This window comes from Arachis stenosperma, chromosome 5 (assembly GCF_014773155.1).
Source record: "Arachis stenosperma cultivar V10309 chromosome 5, arast.V10309.gnm1.PFL2, whole genome shotgun sequence".
NCBI classification, from domain to species: Eukaryota; Viridiplantae; Streptophyta; class Magnoliopsida; order Fabales; family Fabaceae; genus Arachis; species Arachis stenosperma.
In genome coordinates this window covers 48,658,601-48,679,221 of record NC_080381.1, presented here as the reverse complement: position 1 = coordinate 48,679,221, position 20,621 = coordinate 48,658,601, and the positions used below count along the sequence as shown (strand labels likewise).

The following is a 20,621-nucleotide window of genomic DNA, read 5'->3' as shown; positions in this document are numbered from 1 at the left end:
GGACTCCGGCTGCCTAGACCAAATCTGAAACCAAGGCGGGAAAAGGTAAGTTGCCCACAATCTGTACATGTCCCATGGCTTGCCGGATGTCTCTTGGTAAGTTAAGAGGCTGGTCCGTAAGGATACACCAGATGAGAACAACCATGTCTGCAGTGAAGGAGGACTTGTGAGTGCTCGGGAAGACGTAGTGGGATATAATTTGTCCCCACACACGAGCCTCCAAAGTAAGTGCGGAAGCTAATATGCTCTTAAGACAGGATCGATGGTAACCATAGATCCATGAGCTGCCAGGTAGTGCTATAGTTCTGATAACGTCATCCCAGTCAAATTGGTATCGCTAACGCCTGAGAGAGGCTTCTTGAAATGCATCCAATCCTTCTAGAGAGGGGGGAAGATTTAAAGTTTGCTGAATGACCTCCTCAAATATGGGGATCTGCTTCTGACGGACATAGACAGACTACAAGTTTGGCATGTAAAAATTGGAGTAGAATTCAACTATCCATGAGAGATTGACCTGCCGTGGCTGTATTCGTAAAAAACCATTGTCTTCTATCAATGTGAGGCTCTACCAAGTCAACAATATTGGTAGGGAAGATGAGAAGGTCTGGTTGTTGTAGTTCCTCGCCGCCTGAATGGGGAACATCTGTTCACAGTAGCAGTTAGTGAACCGCGTAGTGTCCCTTGCTAGAAAGGCTTTTTCAGATTCATTGACCTTGATGATCTTCTTGACTCGCTTTGTTGATGGTTTGATAGCTGTTGAAGATGGTTCCGTAGCTACCGCTCTTTTAGTTCCTCTCTTTGCCGGTGGTTTGGGGGCAGCTTTCTCTTTACCTTTCTTGGTGGCCATCCTGAAAGAGAAAAAGAAAGGTACATGTAAGTCCAAGGGTTAGAACAAGGAAGAGGACCGTACAAGTAATGATCTTGCCAAGGTAAAGAAGGATGTCGTTAACACATGGTTGCGACTTCATGTAACTAGGACATCAATGGAAATATAGCAAGAAAGATTAAGGCAATTAAATGCAAGATGTTTATTGGTATGCCGGTAAGGGCATGAGTAGCATAGATCAATCATTAATTACGAAAAATGTATTATCACTTGTAACAAATTAACAATCACGTTTGTATTGACAATTATATTAAATTAATAAAATATGGAAAGGGTTTTGTGAAAAACAGGCATTAGAGTAGAAAGATAGAACAATTAAAATTGCACAATGCCATATGGGCTTTTCACAAACACTTAGTGTGCATGTTTAATATGATAGGGAAAGAATTAATTGGAACATGCAAGCATTCCAAAAATAATTAATATGAATTGTCAAACAACTCCATAATAATAATCATAAGCAATTATAGAAGAAATCACCCATTAAGATATCTAACACCAAGTAAAATAATGCAAAAGTAAATAATTAAGGGGAGGAAGGGAGAGAAAATAGAAAGAAAGAACCTTGAGAAGAAGGTGATAAAAAGAGGGATGATGGAGAATGTGAGATCGAGAAAATATAAGAGAAGGGGGAGAAAAAGAAGATAGAGTAAGGGAAGAAGAAGAAGAAGAATGGAGAGAAAAGAAAGAAAGAAGAAGAAAGAAATTAGGATCAGAAAAGGAAAAGATCTGAAAAGTGGCGGCGCAGGGATCAGGTTCTACGCTGATGACGCGTACGCGTGGGTTGCGTAGAAAGGGAGGTGACGCATAAGTGTCGGTCATGCGGACACGTGACCGTATTTGTGCTACTAGCGCGAGGGCAATGTGGCTCTCGCACAACTCTCTGTTCAAATTGGGATGTGTGCCAAAATGCCATATGACGCGTGCGCGTCAAGCACACGCATGCGTGGAAGCATATAGTTTGAAGATGATGCGCACGCATCAGGGACGCGTACGCGTGATGCAATTTGTGCCTTGGGTACAATGCCAGCACCAAGCCAGCCCAACTTTCGGCCAAAACACCTTTTACATCGATTTTGCTGGGTCACGCATACGCGTCAATGACGCGTACGCGTGAAGTGCCAAAATCCCAAGTGACACGTACGCGTGATGATGCTTGTGTGATTGGCACACTTTCTACACTGCTCCCACGCAACTTTCTGCCTTTTTTTTTATGCAGACGCAAATGCAGACTATATGCAGAAATAATGAGAAGAGTCACTAAAAATAGAAACTGAGAAGAGAGGAACGATCATACCATGGTGGGTTGTCTCCCACCCCGCACTTTGCTTTAACGTCCTTAAGTTGGACGGTCCACAAGCTTAATCTGCTTCTGTTGGCGGGTCCTCCAAGAGGAAAACCTCTAGCTCTTTATTGTCCTTCATCTTCTCACCATGATACAGCTTTAAGCGATGTCCATTGACTTTGATGAGATTGGAACTTGAAGGATGGCTCAGGTGGAAGACTCTATATGGCTCTGCCTTCTCTACTCTGTAGGGTCCTTCCCACCTTGATCTCAGCTTGCCTGGCATGAGCCTCAACCTTGAGTTGTAAAGGAGAACTAATTCCCTAGGTCTGAACTCTCTCCTTTTAATGTGCTTATCATGCACAGCCTTCATCTTTTCTTTGTATAGCTTGGAGTTATCGTATGCTTCTAAGCGAAGGTTCTCTAACTCTTGCAGTTGCATTTTCATTTCAGCTTCGGCCTTCTCAAATCCCATGTTGATTTCCCTCACTGCCCAGAATGCCTTGTGTTCCACCTCCACAGGAAGGTGGCAAGCTTTTCCGTATACTAGGCGGAAGGGGCTCATCCCGATTGGTGTCTTGTATGCTATCCGATATGCCCAAAGCGCATCTTGTAGCCTGGTGCTCCAGTCCTTCCGATGAGGCTTGACTATCTTCTCCAACATACGCTTTTATCTCTCTGTTTGACACCTCAGCTTGTCCATTAGGCTGGGGGTGGTAGGTTGTTTCTACCTTGTGGACGATCCCATGCTTTTTCAGTAGTCCTGCTAATCTCCTATTACAAAAGTGAATGCCTTGATCACTCAAGATTGCTCGTGGTGATCTAAAGCGACAGATAATATGGTTTCTAACAAAGGAGACAACAGTATTAGCATCATCAGTATGGGTAGGAATAGCTTCCACCCATTTAGAAACATAATCTACAGTCAACAGTATATAAAGATAACCACTAGAGTTTGGAAATGGACCCATGAAGTCAATGCCCCAAACATAAAAAATTTCACAGAATAGCATAATTTGTTGGGGCATCTCATCCCTCCTGGATATATTCCCAAACCTTTGGGATGGGAAACAAGATTTACGAAAGGCAGTAGCATCTTTAAAAAGAGTTGGCCACCAGAATCCACAGTCTAAAATTTTTTTATCTGTTCTTTGAGGGCCAAAATGTCCACCACTTTCAGAGGAGTGGCATGCCTCTAAAATGGAGTAGAATTCTGATTGAGGCACACACCTAATTATCTGATCAGCACCATACCTCCACAAATATGGGTCATCCCATATATAATATTTGGACTCGCTTTTTAGCTTGTCCTTCTGATGCTTATTAAAATTGAGAGGGAAGGTATGACTAACTAGATAATTAGATACAGGTGCATACCAAGAAACTACTTCAGATACTGCATGCAAGCTATCAAATGGAAAAGCATCATTGATAGGAGTGGGTCATCCTTATTGTGCTCAAGGCGACTCAAGTGGTTCACAACTAAATTTTGAGAACCACTCCTATCCTTAATTTCTAAATCAAATTCTTGTAGTAGCAGTATCCAACGGATTAGCCTTGGTTTGGACTCTTTTTTAGCTAATAAATATTTTAGAGCTGCATGGTCTGAGTACACTACCACCTTAGTACCAAGTAAGTAGGCTTGAAATTTATCCAGAGCAAAAACAATGGCTAGAAGCTCTTTTTTAGTGGTAGTGTAATTGGACTGAGCATCGTCTAATGTCTTTGAAGCATATGCAATTACAAAAAGGATCCTTACCTGCGCGCTGGGCCAGCAGTGCTCCTACAGCATGGTTGGAGGCATCACACATAATCTCAAAGGGCTGGCTCCAGTATGGTCCTCTCACAATTGGAGCTTGAGTCAAGGCGATCTTCAGCTTATCAAATGCTTCCATGCAGTCCTCACTCAGCTCGAACTCAACATCCTTCTGCAGCAATCTAGATAAAGGTAAAGCTACCTTACTGAAGTCCTTGATGAATCCATGGTAAAAACCTGCATGGCTAAGGAACGAATGGACTTTCCTCACAGAGGAGGGGTAAGGTAAACTAGAAATGACATCTACCTTTGCTGGATCTACAGAAATACCAGTGTTAGAGACAACGTATCCTAGAACAATACCTTGTTGGACCATAAAATGGCACTTTTCAAAATTCAAAACAAGGTTTGAACTAACACACCTGTCTAATACGCTAGCTAAACTATCCAAGCAAAGGCTAAAAGAATCACCATACACACTAAAGTCATCCACGAAAACTTCCATACAGTCTTCAAGAAGATCTGAGAAAATACTCATCATGCATCTTTGGAACGTTGCCGGTGCATTACATAAGCCAAAAGGCATCCTCTTATACGCATACGTTCCAAAGGGGCATGTAAAAGTAGTTTTCTCCTGATCTTCAAGAACTATATGTATCTAAAAATAGCCAGTGTAACATCTAGAAAACAGTAGTGTGATTTACCTGACAGGCGATCAAGCATCTGATCGATAAATGGTAAGGGGTAGTGATCCTTACGAGTGGCCTGGTTGAGACGCCTGTAATCAATGCATACCCTCCAGGCGTTCTGCACCCTAATCGCAATGAGCTCTCCATGGTCATTCTTTACTGTTGTGACTCCAGATTTCTTTGGAACCACTTGTATTGGGCTGACCCATTTGCTGTCTGAGATTGCGTAAATGATGTCTGCCTCCAGTAGTCTAGTCACTTCCTTCTTGACAACCTCTAAGATGGTGGGATTCAGTCTTCTTTGGGGTTGACAGACAGGTCTTGCTCTCTCTTCTAAAAATATTCTGTGCTCACAAATTTGAGGGTTGATGCCTACTATATCCGCCAAACGCCACCCAATTGCTTTCTTGTGTCTTCTTAGCACACTAAGTAGTTGTTCCTCTTGTTGGAAAGTGAATTCCCTTGCAATGATAACTGGGAGCTTCTAGTTATCCTCAAGGTAAGCATACTTGAGGTGGGGTGGAAGGGGTTGTAACTCCAATCTCTGCTCATGGTTACGCACTTGATCATCTGGAACTAGTGACGGTTGTAATGTGTCTCTGTCTAGTACAAGGGATGTCCCCACACTTGCACCTTGCTCCATGTGCCTCTCCTCTACTTCCTCCTGGTGAACTGCAGCTACAATCTCATCAATAATGTCGTACTGAAAGATGGAATGGTCTTCCAGATGATGCTTCATAGCCTCATTCAGATTGAAGCTCACTGCTCGGTCGTCTATCTCAAAAGAATAAGTTCCTGAGAATGCATCCAACTTGAACTTTGAGGTCTTCAAGAATGGTCTTCCGAGCAAGATGGATGACGGTATTCTTGAGTCATTTTGGGGCATCTCCAAGATGTAGAAGTCAATGGAAAATGTGAGCCCTTTGATGTTCACCAGCACGTCCTCAGCAATTCCAACCACTGTAATAATGCTTTTATCTGCTAATACAAAATGAGCTGCCGATCTTTTCAAGGGAGGGAGCCTCAAAGTATCATATATAGACAAAGGCATAATACTTATGCACGCTCCTAAATCACACATGCATTCATAAAATATTACACCCGCAATGGTACAGTTAACCATGCATGGACCTGGGTCACTGCATTTTTCAGGTATATCCCCCATTAAGGCAGATATAGAACTACCTAAAGGAATAATTTCTAATTCATTAATCTTATCCTTATGCATGCACAAATCCTTTAGAAACTTCGCATATTTAGGTACTTGCTGAATAACATCAAAAAGGGAGAACAGTTACCTCAACCTTTTTGAAGATTTCTACCATTTTTGGGTCAAGTTCCATCTGCTTTCTGGGCCTCCGTGCAAGGTGTGGAAATGGGATAGGGATGGCGTCTCTGGTAGTTTTAGCTTCTTTTGGTGTGCCATTCTCTGGTTGAGTTGCTTCTTCCTCAACCATGTCATGTACCTCATCTTCCTCTTCAACATCCTTCATTTCAACCATGTCTTCAGCTGGGGCGTATTCTTATGGTCTCGGCTCCTCATGATTTCGCTCTTGCATTGTGGTTCCAGACCTTAAAGTGATGGCATTGATGCCTCCCTTGGGGTTGGGTAAAGGTTGAGAAGGAATTCCACTGGAGCTTGAAGGCTGGTTGTTGGAGTTGTTCAGTGATCCAATCTGTGAGACGAGAGCTTGTAAAGTAGAATTCATACCGTTTAAGGTAGAAGTAAGGTTGTTCTCCATGGTCTTCTGTCTTTGATCAATAGAGTGTTGCAACTCATCATTAGAAGAGGAAGGGGGGTAAGTAATCTGAGGGGTCTGCTACTGGTTGTTCTGAGGCACTTGGGATTGCCTTTGGTGAGGTGCTCTGTAAGGCTGTTTTGGTTCTGCTGTCTATTATTGTTGTTATTCCACCTCTGATTTCCATTCTTGTCTCTGCCTCCTCTGTTGTAGTTGTCCCTCTATCCCTGGTTAGGATTATCTCTCCAATCCTGGTTGGAGTTGTCCTGCCAACTTTGATTGTAGTTTTCACCTTGGTTGTAGTTGCCACCTTGTTGATAGTATCCTTTATTTGGGTGATCATAGAAATTATGAATAGCTACCAAGGTGTTGTCCTCATGTTGGAGCTGTGGACACTCATCAGTGTAATGACTATAATCAGCATGTATTCTACATACTCTCTGAGGGACCAGTTGATGACTCTGTTGTGGTGGGGGAGGCTGAGGTTGTTGTTGATTCAGGTGTATCTGCTTCAGTAAGTTGGTCATCTCACATAGACTTTGTGTGAGAGCAGTAGTCTCGTTGCTAGAGGAGACCTTTGCCACAGTCTTGGGATGGTTGTTTCTGTGCTTGTGATTCTGAGCGGACTCAGCCAGGTTGGCGATCAGTTGCCATGCTTCATGTGTGGTCTTATACTTTTTCAGAGAACCATTACTTGCACCATCCAATGTAGTCTTGTCCTGAGGCTTCATGCCCTGTGTGAAGTAGTTGATCAACACCAACTTGTCAATCATGTGGCGGGGGCATGCGTCTAGGAGATTATTGAAGCGCTCCCAATACTCATAAAGAGTCTTAGATTCGCCTTGAATAATCATTGAAATTTCTTTCCTCAGTCTATCAGTAACTTCAGTTGGAAAGTATTTTTCTAAGAATTCTCCTCTAAGCGTATCCCTGTTTGTAACAATTGCTTCAGGTTGAGTATAGTACCACTCCCTCGCCTTTCCCTCAAGAGAAAACGGGAAGGCGGCTAGCAGGATAGAAGTCTCAGTTGCACTATTACGCCTAACAGTAGAACAGGCTGTCTGAAAATATCTGAGGTGCTTGAGAGGCTCTTGAGCAGGTAAGCCATGAAACTTCGGCAGTAGATTGATAAGTGTAGCCTTCAGTTCAATATCTGCACCCAGATTTGGATGACGCGCTTGGAAAGGTCGTAGTGTAAAGTCCGGATCTTCTGCTTCCTAGAGAGTAATCCTCCTGGGAGCCGCCATGTTCTCTGCGCGTAAATCAACAAAATCAGAAGGAAAGGAGCTTGTTTCTTCCTTAAATGACATTTCAGATTCGTCCTCAAATAGGACTAACCGACGCCGATCTTGCCTTATACGTGAAATAGTTCTTTCAATTTCAGGATCAAATACGGGTAGGCTCGGATCAGGTAGTGAACTCGTCATTCAATGAAAGAAACATACAGCACATGGTAATAAAATAGAAAAAATGCAAATAAATAAATTCCAACCAATAAAATAGCACACTGTTGCAACTCCCCGGCAACGGCGCCAAAAATTGACGTATGAAAAATCACCGATCAATAGTTTATAAAGAAAATAGCGTTGCGAGTATAGCTCTTAACCAATGAAGATACCGCGTATCAATTTAAAAGAGTTGTCACAAAATTTAGAAATAAAATACTGGGAGTATGAATCCCAGGTCGTCTCCCAACGAGCTGACAAAAGAGTGCTATTTTATTGATCAGAGGTTTTCCAAGGATTTTTAAGAGTTGAAGAACAGAGAGATAAGTGGTTGAAAATTTATATAATCAAATAAAAAGCCTTGACCGGGGGTAGATTAATTGGAAGTTCTATCCTTGTTGAAATTTCTCAAGTGTAGCTTCAAGAGGTTGTTATTTTCACTTAGTTAACCCTTACTAAATAAAGGAAAGTCAAGTGATTGAGCTAATTCTTATTTTCAAGTCCTAATCCTCTCTCTTGGGAAGAATTAGCATTAGTAAATAGAAAATTATCCAATAACTTCCAAATTAACTAATCGCTTGAGCATTCCAACTCAAAGGGTCTCCTCTTAATCACCCCCCAAGTCAAGTGGGAGTTCTACTTCATCGACATGAATATAACTTTCACAAAATTAAGAAAGGAATAAAAGTGAGACATGATGAACAATAACTAAAAATCAATTAAAAGTAAAAATAGTTCTTTGCATTAATAAGTTCCGAAAACAATCCAATTGTAACTCTGAATAAGGATTAAGGATATGGAAGAGTAAGGGACAAAGGAAACAAACTGGAATAAATGAAACTTCAATGGAGGTAGCAACCCTTCTCAATATCCAAGTCAATAGCAAAAGAAGTAAAATTTTAAGAACTATAAATGTGAAGAAAACCTAGAGGATGCAGTGGAAATCTCTCTCTAGATTCCAAACTAAAACTAAAACTATGTAGAATGATAATATCGCCTGAGTCTCTACTGTTTCCTGGCTCTAGTCTGTGTTTCTGGGCCGAAAACTGGGTCTAAAACTGGCCCGAAATCGTCCCCAGCGATTTTCTGCAACTGCTGTACGTCGCGCATGTCTGACGCGTACGCATCGCTCGTCCTCTACGCTAATCACGCTTGCGCGTCATGTGTGCGTGCGCGTCATGTCTCACTGGTCAGCTCCATCATTTCTTTGTGTTCCTTCCATTTTTGCAAGCTTTCTTTCCATTCTCCAAGCCTTTTCTGCCCTGTAAAGCCTGAAAACACTTAACACCGAGATCACGGCATCAAATCGTATAGAGATGGATAAAAATCTACAATTTAAAGGCTCTGGAAGCACGTTTTTAATCATAGTATTAAATCAGGAAGGCAAACGTATAACATGCTAATTACATGAGGTGTAGGAGAAAGGTGATAAAAACCACTCAATTCAACACAAGATAAACCATAAAATAATGGTTTATCAAGAACACCTAAGCTTAACATAGGAGGTTTAGTTTCTCAAACTGTACAGAAAATAATGTGTAAGGTTCGAATGTGGTGGTGAAGATCCTCAACAATGGTGATCTTCCTTCTACATATACTAACACTAAACCTAAAAAAGATATTAATAATAATTAGAAATTATAAAAATAAACTAAACTAGACTAAAGGTACGAAATTCCACTTTTGGGCCCACTTGGTGAGTGTTTGGGTTGAGCTTGGCATCCAACTTGGAAGGATGGGCATTGAACGCCCACTAGAGGGTAGATATGCTGCTTCCTTGCTCCCCTTGGGGTGTTGAACGCCAGGTTTGGGCGTTCAACGTTGGCTTGAGTCCTCCTTGGGTGTTCAATGCCAGAAAGGGGGTAGTTTGGGCGTTCAACGCCTGTTTTGGGCAGTCCAATCCAAAGAAAAGTATAGACCATTATATATTGCTAGAAATCCCTGGAAGTTAGATTTCCAACATTGTTGAGAGCGTTTAACCCTATAATAGTTGCTACATCAAAAAGAATCGGGCCCACCATCCCACATGGCAAGTGGAAGTTGTTAGTCGACAGACTCCAGAAGTACAAGATAGCTCCGATCATCTAGTGGTGAGTGGTAAGTTGGTATTTAGATAATCGAAGCAAGTCATATATAACACGCCAAACCCAAAAGTCTTTCTTTTCTGGTTCAATCCTTTTGAACAAGGCTATGTAGTTCACACTCTTCGACAAAGTCTTAGGGTTATTCCAAAATGGTCTTGTATGGTCATTGAAGGGAGCCATGTACATGTCTTATTTTATTACCTGATCTTAACTAGGGAGAGAAAGGAAAAACGGGAAGACTCGGTCGATTCCTGAGGAAGGAAAAGGATTTTTTTGGCATTGGCAGCATTAATAGGGTCTTCAATCATAATATCTTGATCTTGAGCTATAATCCGACGGTTCATACATGGGGTTTCCTCCATGGTCTCTTTTCCTTTTGCGGAAGGGGAAGGTTTGCTGCTAGTGGCCACGGCGATTCTGGAAAATGCACAATGACGAGACAAGTAAAATAAGAATTCTCCTTTATAAAATGGATATATCAGAATTAATAGTTCCAAATATATATGGCTAATATATGAAACATACCTTGAAAAGAGAAGTAGATAGGGATGAACTTTATGAATAATGAGAGGTCTATAAAGAAGTTGTGCTTTGCTTTTAGATGCAGAACTTCACAGATGAAATAATTTTGCGCCTAGTAAGAAGAAGATGGACTTAAGTCTCATGAACAGTAAAGGAATGTGAAGAAGATGCTTCTTACCTTCGGGGGTAGAATTTGGAAAGTGAAATACTCTTTTGTGAAAAGAAATTTCTGGAAAAAATTCTAACAAGTTAATACAGTGGTATTTATAAGCGAAATTGAAGAAGTTTTTAAGTTGAAGAGAGTTGAAACTCCTAAAATTAATGGAGAAGTATGCATGATGGGACGGCATTTAATGAAAATGAAGTGGAGTGGTTTCCAAAATTTGGTGTTAGTGAGGGATCCCAAATGTTTTGGGTTTAAATTTCGTTTTTCTTAAATGCTTTAAATAAAAGAGAAAAGGAGTTTCATTGAATCGACACATTCTTTGTTTCAAGAAAAGAATCGTCAATTCTAGGGGACAATCTGTTGGCTAAAAATAATTTAAAAATTTGATGATAAAAAAAGTGAAGACATTTGTCTAGATTATGTCGAAAAGGTGTTCAAGGTGATCGAAGAGAAATCATTGATGAGCAAGCTAGGTTGATCGAAGATGCATATCGACAATGAGCATCTGTGATTGAAGCAATGGGGAGACCAATAATAAGGCAGTTGAAAATGGTTATCACACTATTATTGTGGCGGGAACTGTTATGTTTGGTTCCTTTGTATGTGGAGCACGTGAAGGAATTTTGATTGGTTGAAAATGGCTATAAATAGACATAGCTTAGAAGCATAAGGGTTGGAATTTGTTTTCAGAAAATACTCTTGCACACTCACATCTTCAGCGACTTTTTGAGTTTGCAAAGAGCTTTCTTTTCTGTAGGATTCCTTCCATATCTTTGACATTTCTTTTGATATTCTTGTAATCTTTTCCCTTTTGCAAATTTACCTTTCTATGAAGTTTTTCTTTTCTTTCTTTTCCAGTTTTAAGCATTTTATCTCCTACATCTTAAATTTTTCCTTTGTCATTCTAATCAAGTAATAGAATCTTTGGTGCACATTCAAAAACTGGAACTCATAAGAGGAGTAAGTTTCACTCCCAAAATACTAGATATCGAACCAACCCATATTTGCTAAAATTATGCATACACCGATATACAATATTGGATTAAAAAAAATGAACACAGAAAATTTTTAATCCTTTGGAGATAGATATTAGTAAGTAGTACCATCCACATGTGTTATAGTTTCACTTAATTTATTCAAAGCTTCACATGCAAATATTTGGAAATTATAATTTACTCCATGACGAAACTAAAATAAAAAACATTTTACTCTTTGAGTTTAAATAATGAATTAATCCTTCTCCAAATAATTAGTTGTAACTATATGGGAACGAATAGTTGTAGCTATTGATTATGGCTTAGGATGAAAAAAATGTATGAAAATGAGAGAACAAGATTGAATTGTATTGATTGATAATTGGGTTAGATACACAAAACTATTACACTATTTATATAAACTAAAATCTCATGCTAACTATCATATTAAGTCCAACACATTGGTTAGCTTGTGACTGAAGTAATTGAATCTAGTAACATAATAGATTATAGTTTTACATTCTATTTGACAGTTATACTTCTTTCTTATTGTCTACACCCCCAACCCTCTAGTCTGAGCTTTGCTTTGAATTTTTAAAAGTAGATGATGAAAGTTTTGTCAATACATCAGCAATCTATAAATGTGAATTAAAGGAACATGGACCGCAAATATCTAATTCTTATTTACGCAATCTCAAAAAAATGAAGATCTACTTCAAAATGCTTTTATCTACTGTGAAGGATTGAGTTAGCTACAAGTAGCATAACACTCAAATTGTCACAAAAAATTATAAGAGGGATGGTGAAAGGAATTCTTCGTTCAAATAATAAGTTATTCATCTAAATAGTTTCAACAGAATACATCAGCCAAACATCGAAGTTCTACCGCTATTGAAGAGAGACTCACAGGAATCTGCTTCTTCTCAGCCCAAAGAATTAGATTGCTCCAAAAGTAAAGATGATAATTAATCATAACATAGGTTAGGAATTATTTTCTTTGTTAGCCGATTGACTTATTTTAGGTTGGATTTTGTTTTTAGAATGCCAAAATATAGGTTAGAAATTCTTTTTTTTTTCAAGCTTACGTTGCCTTAAAAAAATTCATATCATGCGTACACACGATTCCTTTTCAGAAGCAAAAGGTTTTTATGCGAGAATCATGTGAGTACTGGGTGTACGCACAGAATCAAACCCAAAAGAATATGTTTTTGTGCGAGAATCGTGCGAATATCGTGCGTACGAACGATACCTTTCCAGAAGAAAAAGTTTTTTGTGCGAGAATCATGCAAGTACTGCACGCATGCATAATTTCAAATGTTTCGAGCCCTTGTTTTTAAAGTCATGCGTACGCATAGATGATGCATACGCATGACTCCCCCTCTTTTGCATAAAATAAGAGTGCGAGCCCAAATCACTCGTAAACTTCTTCTCTTCTCCTTTTCCCACCTCCACAACCTCTCAACCTTCTCTCTCTCTCACTTTCGGTGAGCCACTGCCACCGGTGCCACCTCCTGATTGGCCATTGTAGCTACTCTGTTCAGTCCACATAACCCTATTTCTGCTCTGTTTAGTTTGCTCTGCTCCCAGGTTTTTACTTCATTTTTCCTTTATAATTTCTATATTAGTTAGTTAATTTGGTTTTGTTGGTTAATTTTGATTGATTAGTTAGTTAGATTAATTAGTTAGTAGATTTAGTTAGTTAGGCTAGAATAATTTAGTTTGTAGTGGATTATTAGGTTCTGGATTTTTGCTGAAAGTGTTTGGAATTGTCTTAATTTGCTAAATTATGTTGAACTGCTAAATTTGTTGATCCCTGCCACTAGAATTGGTTGATTTGTTGTGTATTGTTCTTTCTTGATATGTATGTCAATTTGGTTGAGGTATTGTGATGAAAGTATTTGGCACTATGTTGGAATTTCTGTGAAACTGTACTAAGCTCAATTGTTTAATTGTCTAGCTGCACGAATTACTATTTACTGCTGTTATGCTGAGATACCCTGCTGCTTTTGTTTCATTGGGCTTCACTTTGTAAATTGGTGTTGCAAGGTCCTTATTGATGATATTCTTTATTGATGTGACCTTGCATACCAAATGGTTGTCAAATTGCCTCAAAAGGTTTTAACTGAAAAATTTTTGGTCAATTTCTTGCTTCAATGCTTGTTTTCCTAGTGTTTTACCTAATTGCATTGAAGTGACTATTTTCAATCTCTAAGTGACCAAAACTTATGCATTTTGCATATTTGAGGTCTTTTGCCTATAATTGCAATATTGATACACTCTTAACCTATGCAACCTGTAACACCCTAATTTTTAGCACCTCATGATCGTACTAAAAACTCAGGCGTTACTAACCTCTAAACCTTTTTACTATATACTATCTTTATTTAATATTGAGCCTTTGTGAATACGAACTGAAACTTTAGTTAAGAAAATGAAAGGAAACTTTATTTTAAATCACTTAATCACAAAAGTATATACATTCACATAGCTTTATATACATAGACTTATTCAAAGAACCTCAATTACAAGTCCTACCCCTCTAAAAACCAAAAGAATAAACGATGAGGAAAAAATAAATTCTAACAACTCAAGTCGTAAACATAATCATCTATGCTCCTGTAGCTCTGCACTAAATCTTCACACCTGTAGCTGAAAGGGGTGGAAATAGGGAGTAAAAACTAGGAGTTCTTAATAAGGTTGGGGTGTATAGTTATGTTCATTTTATTATTTGTTACACAAGAATTCTACAACAGAATACTTAGATCTTCAACAAATGGCCAATAGCAACAAGCCTCATAATACAAACAACTTTAACAAACTAGACATACAAAAAAATTACAAGTCAAGAAGCACACGCACACACACAATCACAGAAACACATATCACAGAGAAGTATGCGCAAATAAGTATGATGCATGTCTATACAATGTAGGCCATGAGCTCATGTGTCGATTGCCTACCCGCTCCCGACATTACCCAGAACAAGTCCCGTCCCGTATATGGCTTTCCAAATACATACAATGTGCATATAAGTCTTACGGCCAAGCCGCATACAGTGTGACTATTTCAATATGCTTACATTTGGAAAACAGTTCTCAGTGTGTGGACATCCCCACTATACATTTGGCAATAAGGCCCAAGCAAGGTCACATCTGCTCTCCTGTGGCAGACAGTCATTTAAAGCTTTTTCTTTATCTTTTCCCTCTGCTCTCTTGTGGCAGAGAACCTTTCAATTAATACATTCTTTTTTTTCTGTGCTCTGCTCTCCTGTGTTAGAGATTCGTTATATTCTTTCAATCTTTATTCTCTGCTCTCATGTGGCAGAGATTCCTTTAATTAATACATTCTTTTCTCTTATGTTCTCTGCTCTCAACTGGCAGAGGTTCATTAGTTTCTTTCGTTCTTTTAATTCTTTTATTCTCTGTTATTTATTGAATTATATTCCAACTTAACTCAGCAACCTTTGTCTGAGTTTAGCTTCCAGTGTCATAACCTCTGTAAGCAACCTCTATCTTATAGGTGCGACTCTCTTAAGCCGATGTATGCAAACATAACTTCTGTAAGCAACCTCGCTCTTACAGATGAGGCTCTCTCTAGCCAATGTAAGTATTGATAACCTTTGTAAGTAACCTCTCTGCCTTACAGGTGCGGCCTTCTCCTGGAGTGGCCGATGTATCTCTAGAAACCAAATCTCAGTGGACTCACCACCATATCCCTGCTCGTTTCAGCAGGTAAACAATCATCTCAGCTCATTCTCAGTGCCAAACAATATCTCTTCTTATCTCCTTTTCTTCTCATTCTTTCTTTCTTTTCTTTCTTATTATTCCATGATATAAATTATCTTTGCATTATTCTCTCGCCTTTTCCTAAGTGTCTTATGGAAAGAAAATCAAAGATTCTTATTTTAGATTTGTCTTTCTAAAACTTTTAGGACAATTCCCTGCTTACCCTTTTAGTATATCATAAATAAAATAATATCTTTTTAAATAAAATACTAATATATTATATTGATACAAGTAATTATAGTATTAATAATAAAAGAGTATTAACATTATTATTTTTATATCAAAACCTGCTTAAGCTTTTAGGAATTATATTCCAACTTCAAGCTTTTAAATATTTTATTTTTTAATCTAACATTTTATAAAATTACTAATTTTAATTTCAAATTTAGAAAAGTCACTAATTTAATTTCATATTTCTATAAATAACCCTAAACTCTTATAAAATATCCCATTTACTCCGAAACCTTTACTTTGTACTCAAAATACCCCCAAAACCTATATAATTACTATCTTTTAACCCCAATCTTTTATCAAACTATATTTTCATATTCAAAAATAATATTTGTGTTAGGGACAAACACTCTTTCAAAACCAAAATCTTTTCTTATGATCTTTCAAAATATATACTTGATTTTAAATCCGTTTTTCGAGCTTTTCGGTTATCGATTTTTTGCAACTTTTAATTTAATCTCTCAGTCATCAAATCTCGCTAATTTTTCATCAATTTTATCAAGTTTTTCTCACTTGAAGACAGACCCAAACATCATCAAAACCCTCTCGAAATATCACAAAAATTCAACATAAACACAAGTCAATCTCATACAAACATCATCAAACAAACAATCACTCATAATAAACACATTTAATCGGCACAAGTTTACCAAACCCTACCTCCGTATGAAATTAAAATAACGGAAACTCCGGAGAAGCTTTTTTGATTGTGCTGTTGAAGAAGAAGAAAACGTCAGAAATCGTCTGTGCCTCTGGTGCACGGAATTGTGATCATCAACAATGGCTCTAATAGTTTGGTAGCTCTCACACATGAATTACACTTAGTCACAACTCCGCACAACTAACCAGCAAGTGCATTGGGTCGTCCAAGTAATACCTTACGTGAGTAAGGGTCGATCCCACGGAGATTGTTGGTATGAAGCAATCTATGGTCATCTTGTAGATCTCAGTCAGGCTGATTCAAATATGATTGGATTAGATATTCAAAAGATAAATAAAATAAATGAAAAATAAAGATAAAGTTACAAATGTACTCCAATGGTGGGAATTTCAGATAGGTGCATGGAGATGCTGTGTTCATTCTGAATCTCTGCTTTCCTACTGCTTTTATTCAATTTTATCACTCCCTTCTATGGCAAGCTGTATGTAGGGCATGACCGTTGTCAATGGCTACATCCCATCCTCTCAGTGAAAAAGGTCCAAATGCTCTGTCACAGCACGGCTAATCATCTGTTGGTTTTCAATCAGGCTGGAATAGAATCTCGTGATTCTTTTGCGTCTGTCACTAACGCCCAGCCTTCAGGAGTTTGAAGCTCATCACAGTCATTCAATCCCGGAATCCTACTCAGAATACCACAGACAAGGTTAGACTTTCCGGATTCCCATGAATGCCGCCATCAATTCTAGCTTATACCACGAAGATTCTTATTAAGGAATCCAAGAGTTATGCGCCCGGTCTAAGGTAGAACGGAAGTGGTTGTCAGTCACGCGCGTTCATAGGTGAGAATGATGATGAGTGTCACGAATCATCACATTCATCAAGTTGATGTGCAACGAATATCTTAGAACAAGAATAAATCGAATTCAATAGAAAATAGTAGTAATTGCATTGAAACTTGAGGTACAGCAGAGCTCCACACCCTTAATCTATAGTGTGTAGAAACTCCACCGTTGAAAATACATAAGTGAAAGGTTCAGGCATGACCGAATGGCCAGCCCCCATGATCTGAGAACTAAACGTCCCAAGATGTCTAATACAATAGAAAACTATCCTATTCATACTAGACTAGCTACTAGGGTTTACAGGAGTAAGTAATTGATGCATAAATTCACTTCCGGGGCCCACTTGGTGTATGTTTGGGCTGAGCTTGATCTATCCACGAGCTGAGGCTTCTCTTGGAGTTGAACGCCAAGTTGTAACGTGTTTTGGGCATTCAACTCCGGTTCGTGACGTGTTTCTGGCGTTTGACTCCAGACAGCAACATGGAACTGGCGTTGAGCGCCAGTTTACGTCGTCTAATCATGAATAAAGTGTGGACTATTATATATTTCTGGAAAGCTCTGGATGTCCACTTTCCAACGCCTTGAGTACGCGCCATTTGAAGTTCTGAAACTCCAGAAAATCTATTTCGAGTGCAGGGAGGTCAGATTCCAACAGCATCAGCAGTCCTTTGTCAGCCTCCTATCAGAGTTTTGCTCAGGTCCCTCAATTTCAGCCAGAAAATACCTGAAATCACAGAAAAACACACAAACTCATAGTAAAGTCCAGAAATGTGAATTTAGCATAAAAACTAATGAAAACATCCCTAAAAGTAACTTGATCATACTAAAAACTACCTAAAAACAATGCCAAAAAGCGTATAAATTATCCGCTCATTAGCCTCCTAGAACTCCAATTGGCCGAACTCAAGGAGAAAGGGAGTTATGTCACCATCAACTTCTACCGAACAAAAATGACGATAACGTGTAGAGGAGGAGGATACAAACACTTTTATCGAATTAGATTTTTTTATAGAAATTACGGATATCAAGAAATCAAAGCCGAAAGCTCCGAGGTTTCACGGTTCTCCTCACTCACACTCTCGGTCTCTCTTTCTTCTTTTCTTGGAAGTTTCTTTCGTTGATGAATATGAATGAGGATGATTAGATGAATATTAGTTAAGTGTCATGGGTTAATAAAATGAAAGTGGCATGTATATAAAAGCCACATTTAGTTTCCTTTTCCCTTTGTTCCTTGGCTTCGGCCAAATAAAAAAAAAAGAACTAATAATAATAATAATAATAATAATAATAATAATAATAATAATAATAATAATAATAATAATAATAATAATAATAATTTTTTTATCTTTTTTGAAATATCTCTTTATAATAGAAATTATTTAGAAATCCTAATGGATTTTAAATTCAAAATATCATAAAATTTAATTTACTTACTTTTAGAAAAATAATTTTTTTAAATGAAATTATCAACAAATATAATAAATCATGAATACTCATTATTTAATTTTCAAAAACTCGAATTGTTATATAACCCTTTTGAATTCACTTTCTTTATGCTTATTTGGTTTGGGTTACATTAGGCGTGAACTTTCCAATTTGTATATCAATCTTATGATTTTACTGTTGGAAAGCATATTGCTTTTTAAACTTGCTATGATCGCTTTGTTGAACATTATTTTTTCTTGTTTCTTACATTATTTGCCTGACTATGTATGTTACATATATTTTAAATCATTCATTTTGGCATAATGCATGATTTTTGAAGTTGAATTGTGAGCTTGCCTATTTTGTTATCTTTCTAAAAAAATTTTCAAGTTCTAAGGGCCATGTTTGCTATGTTACATGACAACTAACTCTTTTTTCACTAACCTCTTTTCTTTTCATAAGTACATAGCAACCATGTTTCCGTACTTTTTGGTTAAATAGGCAATGCGACTAACTTTGATTGGTGTTATTGATTGGAGTATGATTTTTCGTTGGCTTTGTTTCATAATTTCACTCACACATCCAATCAATTTTCCTTCCTCCTTCCACTTCACGAATACTTGGTTATTCACCTAAGTTTTTATGCTTCTTGTTGATTACTTGTTGCTTTAACTTGCATATTTATCTTTAAAGTATCTTAGAAACATTAAAATAAGTGAGTATATGCGTACTTTGTGTAGTTGTGACACAGTTTTTAAGTACTGGTGCGTGAGTTCTAAATCACGTGCAAACTTAAAATTCAAACAGTTGCTTTTATCATTGTCATGAACTGATTAACTAACTTCATTTTAGTGATTATTATCTCATTCTAACAATCTATGCTTCCTTGTCTTAAAATTTACTTGCCTTAATATATTTTGTTCTATATTTTTCAGGATGAATAATTATAAGTGACAAGGAAAGCAGAAGAAGGAACATGCCGCAATGGATAGTAAAAGGGAGAAAACTCCTCGTTAGCAGCAACATCACCACCATCATCACAGCTAATCCACCACATTGTCCAGAGGCTCTTTGAGGAGATTGCTCAGATGGAGCATCGCAACAAGCGACGCTATGAGTATTTGGAGAATCTCTCTGGCTATATAAGCCCTTTCGGAGGAGGAGCAGGATCCACCAACTGAAGGTGGAGACAATTATAACTCCAGTATTGTCTTGATTGCATAGAGGACTGATGAGCGGATATTTTATATGCTTTTTGACATCATTTTCATATAGTTTTTATTGAGTTTTTATAGGTTTTAGTGTTCAATTCACATTTTTAGATTCTACTATGTGTTTTTGTATTTTTGTACAATTTTAGGTATTTTCTAGCTGAAATTGAGGAGCTGGAGCAGAAATCTTATTCAGAGACAGAGAAAGCACAACAGATGTTGTCTGGATCTAACCTACCTGCATTCGGAAGAGCTTTTCTGGAACTCCAAAAATCCAAATGAAGTGCTCTTAATGTCTATGAAAAGCTGACTTCTGGAGCTTTCCAACAATATATAATAGTCCATACTTTGCTTCGGATTAGAAGGCCTAAAACTGGCGTTCAACGCCAGCTACCTGCCCCCTTCCAAGCGTCCAGCGCCCAAAAGCAAAGACCAGCATCCAAACGCCCAATAAGGACCCCCTAGCTAGTGTTCCACACCCAAGAAACCTCATAGCACGTGGATCTCATCAAAGCTCAGCCCAAACACTCACCAAGTGGGCCTCAGAAGTGGATTTTAGCACTAAAAAGACTATTTTACATTACTAGTCATCTGTTTAGTATTAAAATTGTATTGTTTACATAATTGATGAGTGGATAATTTATATGCTTTTGGCATTATTTTGAGATAGTTTTTAGTAGGATCTAGCTACTTTTTAGTATATTTTTATTAGTTTTTAATCAAAATTCACATTTCTGGACTTTACTATGAGTTTGTGTGTTTTTCTGTGATTTCAGGTATTTTCTGGCTGAAATTGAGGGACCTGAGCAAAAATCTGATTCAGAGGCTGAAAAAGGACTGCTGATGCTGTTGGATTCTGACCTCCCTGCACTCGAAATGGATTTTCTGGAGCTACAGAAACCCACATACTTTGCGTTGGA

At 38.1% G+C, this 20,621-nt stretch overlaps 2 protein-coding genes across 2 annotated transcripts; both read right to left on the bottom strand.

Annotated features, from left to right (window-relative positions):
* Positions 1-2,247: 2,247 nt before the first annotated feature.
* Positions 2,248-2,736, bottom strand: LOC130980774 (uncharacterized). The gene has a single exon (XM_057904420.1). It carries the CDS (start codon positions 2,734-2,736, stop codon positions 2,248-2,250), a length of 489 nt encoding a protein of 162 aa, XP_057760403.1.
* A 2,364-nt stretch (positions 2,737-5,100) lies between these two features.
* On the bottom strand, positions 5,101-6,118 carry LOC130980773 (uncharacterized). Its single transcript, XM_057904419.1, has 2 exons — positions 5,939-6,118; positions 5,101-5,883 (listed from the first exon to the last, which is right to left on the bottom strand). The coding sequence occupies exons 1-2, from the start codon at positions 6,116-6,118 to the stop codon at positions 5,101-5,103; spliced, it is 963 nt and encodes a 320-aa protein (XP_057760402.1).
* Between the last annotated feature and the right edge of the window lie 14,503 nt (positions 6,119-20,621).

What these genes read in the sequence shown, in the direction of transcription:
- LOC130980774 (XM_057904420.1), bottom strand. Translation starts at nt 2,736, where the DNA reads ATGAGCCCCTTCCGCCTAGTATACGGAAAAGCTTGCCACCTTCCTGTG.
- LOC130980773 (XM_057904419.1), bottom strand. Translation starts at nt 6,118, where the DNA reads ATGGTTGAAATGAAGGATGTTGAAGAGGAAGATGAGGTACATGACATG. An exon ending in TGGAACTTGACCCAAAAATG is followed by an intron (nt 5,884 to 5,938) that starts GTAGAAATCTTC and finishes GATGTTATTCAG; the next exon opens with CAAGTACCTAAATATGCGAA.